Genomic DNA, 3611 nt, shown 5'->3' on the forward strand with positions numbered 1-3611 from the left:
CCCCTACTCAAGCAGGAGACCCTTACAGAGTAAGAGTTTGAAGGGACTTTGGAGGTCATTTAGTCCAGCCCCCTGCTCAACCAGGAGAGACCCTTGCAGAATAATAGAGTTGGAAGAGACCGTGGAGGTCTTCTAGTCCAGCCCCCTACTCAAGCAGGAGACCCTTGCAGAATAACAAGAGTTGGAAGGGACCGTGGAGGTCATCTAGTCCAGCCCCCTACTCAAGCAGGAGACCCTATACACCAGTTCAGACAAGTGACTGTCCAGTCTCTTCTCAAAACCCTCCAGTCACGAAGCACCCACAGCTTCTGGTGGCAAGCAGTTCCACTGGTTAATTGTCCTCACTCTTAGGAAGTTTCTCCTCAGTTCCAGGTTGCTTCTCTCCTTGATCCGTTTCCAACTGTTGCTTCTTGTCCTGCCTTCAGGCGCTTTGGAGAATAGACTGAACCCCTCATCTCTGCTTATGAGCAGAATCCGCACCCCATCCATCGTTCAGTCCCCGCTTACCCAGATGCCCGTGATTGCAGGCCTCGTGAAGTGGGGTCCATCCGCAATAGTCCCGGGGGTTTACAGGGTGCTCCTGACACAGAAAGAGGATAGTAAAGCTGGAGGAAGAGGCTGAGGGTTTGGGGCTGTAAAAGGAACTTTTTTTTTTATTAATTCAATCAAACTTTGCCCTATTGCTCCCCTCTGTTGGAAACCATCTTGTAGGTTTTAATTTTAATTTCTCCTTTCAGGGGGGAGCCACAGTTCTAACTAACTTGTAAGCAGGAAGGAGGAAAAAATAACATCTGCAGAAATTTCACAGCTTCCCTTCTGAATACTAATTCTAGATCAGGGTATCCAACCTTGGGAACTTGAATACCGGTGGACTTCAACTCCCAGAATTCCTGAGCCAGCCATGCTGAGGGGAAATGGAGCAGTTTCCAAGCTGAGCCAGGCTGGCTCAGGAATTCTGGGAGTTGAAGTCCACGAGTCATAAAAGGGCCAAGTTTGAAGACTCCTGTCTTAAATCTAACAAACAAAATGGAGACTGACTGAGGAATTCTGGGAGTTGAAATCCACCAGTCATAAAAGATCCAAGGTTCCTCACCTCTGGTCTAGGGCAGGCAACCTTGGCTCTTTTATGACTCGTGGACTTCAATTCCCAGAATTCCTGAGCCAGCCATGCTGAGGGGAAAGGGAGAGGTTTCCAAGCTGAGCCAAGCTGGCTCAGGAATTCTGGGAGTTGAAGTCCACCAATCATAAAAGGGCCAAGTTTGAAGACTCCTGTCTTAAATCTCACAAACAAAATGGAGGCTGGCTGATGAATTCTGGGAGTTGAAGTCCACCAATCATAAAAGGGCCAAGTTTGAAGACTCCTGTCTTAAATCTCACAAACAAAATGGAGGTTGGCTGAGGAATTCTGGGAGTTGAAGTCCACCAGTCATCAAAGGGCCAAGTTTGAAGACTCCTGTCTTAAATCTCACAAACAAAATGGAGGCTGGCTGAGGAATTCTGGGAGTTGAAGTCCACCAGTCATCAAAGGGCCAAGTTTGAAGACTCCTGTCTTAAATCTAACAAACAAAATGGAGGCTGGCTGAGGAATTCTGGGAGTTGAAGTCCACCAGTCATAAAAGAGCCAAGGTTCCTCACCCCTGGTTCCTTCCCCCCCCGCCATTCTCTAGGTAGAGAGAAAAGATGTGGGCTTGAACTAGACCCGAGAATGGGGTGCCTCAGAAGGGGAACAGCCCCCTCTCACCTGCTTCAAGCACAAGGTTCCCCTCCCATCCCTCAGCCATCTTGTTCCCTGCAAGCCCAAGACTGGACTTGGGCATTTTATAACCCCGGGGTCACCTCCAGCCCTTTGGCTGTCCCCGTCCGGCCTGCGTGAGGTCAACTAGAAATTAGTATATAAAATCTAAATAAGCTGGGTGTTGGCGACAGAGTTACGTTCAGCCTCTTGGTTTGGCCTTCCATGACAGCCACTCGTGAAAATTCCCTGCTCCAAGACTGACCTTCTCCAGAAAAAACTGGACTTGGCGCAAATTCCCTTCGATGCAGGCGCGGTGCAAAAGCGTCTCGCCCTTGTCGTTCCGCTGGTTCCACTGAGGAAAAGAGCACCAACGTGGATCCCTTCCGTGGGAAGATCAGCAGCCACCCGCCATACCAGCCCAAAACCAAGGGGTCAAAGGAGCGCCTCAATGTAGGCAAAGGGATGGCAGAACTTGAGGCGGAGTCAAACGAGGCACCAGCCAAGAATCCCTACGTAGCCGCAAGGGAAACCACGCCAACCTCCCTCGGATTCCTTTGGCTCTGACCTATCTCTGAGCAGGCCCTGCTAAAAATTCCTGCGCATAGGCCAGTGATGGCGAACCTTTTAGAGACCGAGTGCCCAAAAACTGGCCCTGCCCCCGCTCAACCCCGTCCCTCACCCCACCTTCCCGCAGGGCCACTCACCACCTCCAGGGTCCGTCGCAGATCGCCCAGGCAGCCCACCAGCGCCATGGCGGCCACGCCCTCTGCCCGTGCCCTGCAGCATCAACTGCGGGATGGGGCGTGAGGGCAGAGTCTTGGCTACGCTGCCTGGCTGCCATGTCCTTGGCTGCGCTGCTCCGTGTAGGCCACGCTCGGGGGCGACTCTCCTCCAGGGGGGCTGCTGGTGAGGAGGGGGTTGTGGGGGGGAGGCGAGGCTGGGACAATGGCACGTGTGCCCACAGAGAGGGCTCCGAGTGCCGCCTCTGGCACGCATGCCATAGGTTCGCCACCACTGGCATAGGCCGTTGAGTGATAAATCAGTTTAATTGAGCCTTCCCATGGGGGTCTTTCGTGCCTGACACCCACCCCTACGCCTAGTCAAAGCTTCTGGGCTCACCTTGCTGACCCTCCGCCGTCCAGGGACTGTTTTGCTGTAGCCTTCCATGTCCTCTTCTTCATCTGGAAGAGAAGCGGTGTGTGTGTGTGTGTGTCAGAGGAAGCATCAGGGGCTCCAAAGTCCTCCTGGACCCGTTGGGTGGGCCCCTCAGAGGGTTCCAAGGGCAGAGACCCTCTCCAACCCGTGCAAATTCTGCTCTACACAATGTCCGTGTCTCCCTCTTGTACGACGTCTCCCTTCTAACGCCGTCCTGTTCCCCATTAGTAGCTGCGCTCTGGGGCTGCCTTCCAGGCAAACTCAGGAGAGGGTTGAAGCGGTTGATGCCACGGGGAGGAAAACAAGGCTTGTTTGCTGCCCTCCCCCCATCTTGGCATTTCCAGGGGCAGTTGGCCCAGCGCTGTTGTGCGAAAGCGTCTTCCTGGCTTCCTCAGTCAGGGACCGACTCCAGGAACACCCCCAGGACTAGAAACCTGCCATTTCAGAGGGAGAAGCTCTTCTCTGGCACAGGCTGGTCCTGACTGCCTTTGGACCAAACGGGAAGAGCCAGGACCTCACCTGGATTCAGGTGGCATCCTCATCCCTGCCTTCCTTCTTCAGCAGGAACTCACAACGGTTAAGTGACAGTTTGACAAGTCAGGAAAATTGCAGCCCGCCCTTCGACCAGCTCCCACCCCCTCTCCTCCACCAGGAAGGGGCGAGACCTAAAAACTGGACTCCGTACAGGTGGCCCTCGACAGGTCATTTAGTGACCGTTCAA

The 3611-nt window shown here is 53.7% G+C and overlaps 1 protein-coding gene across 1 annotated transcript in view; it reads left to right on the top strand.

Moving 5' to 3' along the window:
- Window positions 1-2299, top strand: part of LOC107301391 (vacuolar protein sorting-associated protein 28 homolog) — a gene marked incomplete at its 5' end in the record, with an annotated part of 19697 nt that extends 17398 nt beyond the window's left edge. Inside the window, one exon of the mRNA XM_015830623.1 lies at window positions 2093-2299. Within this exon, the coding sequence (XP_015686109.1) occupies window positions 2093-2299 (207 nt within the window). The remainder of the gene's footprint in view (window positions 1-2092) is intronic.
- Between the last annotated feature and the right edge of the window lie 1312 nt (window positions 2300-3611).

Source organism: Protobothrops mucrosquamatus, unplaced genomic scaffold (genome assembly GCF_001527695.2).
Source record: "Protobothrops mucrosquamatus isolate PMUCROS unplaced genomic scaffold, P.Mucros_1.0 scaffold12192, whole genome shotgun sequence".
NCBI lineage: Eukaryota > Metazoa > Chordata > Lepidosauria > Squamata > Viperidae > Protobothrops > Protobothrops mucrosquamatus.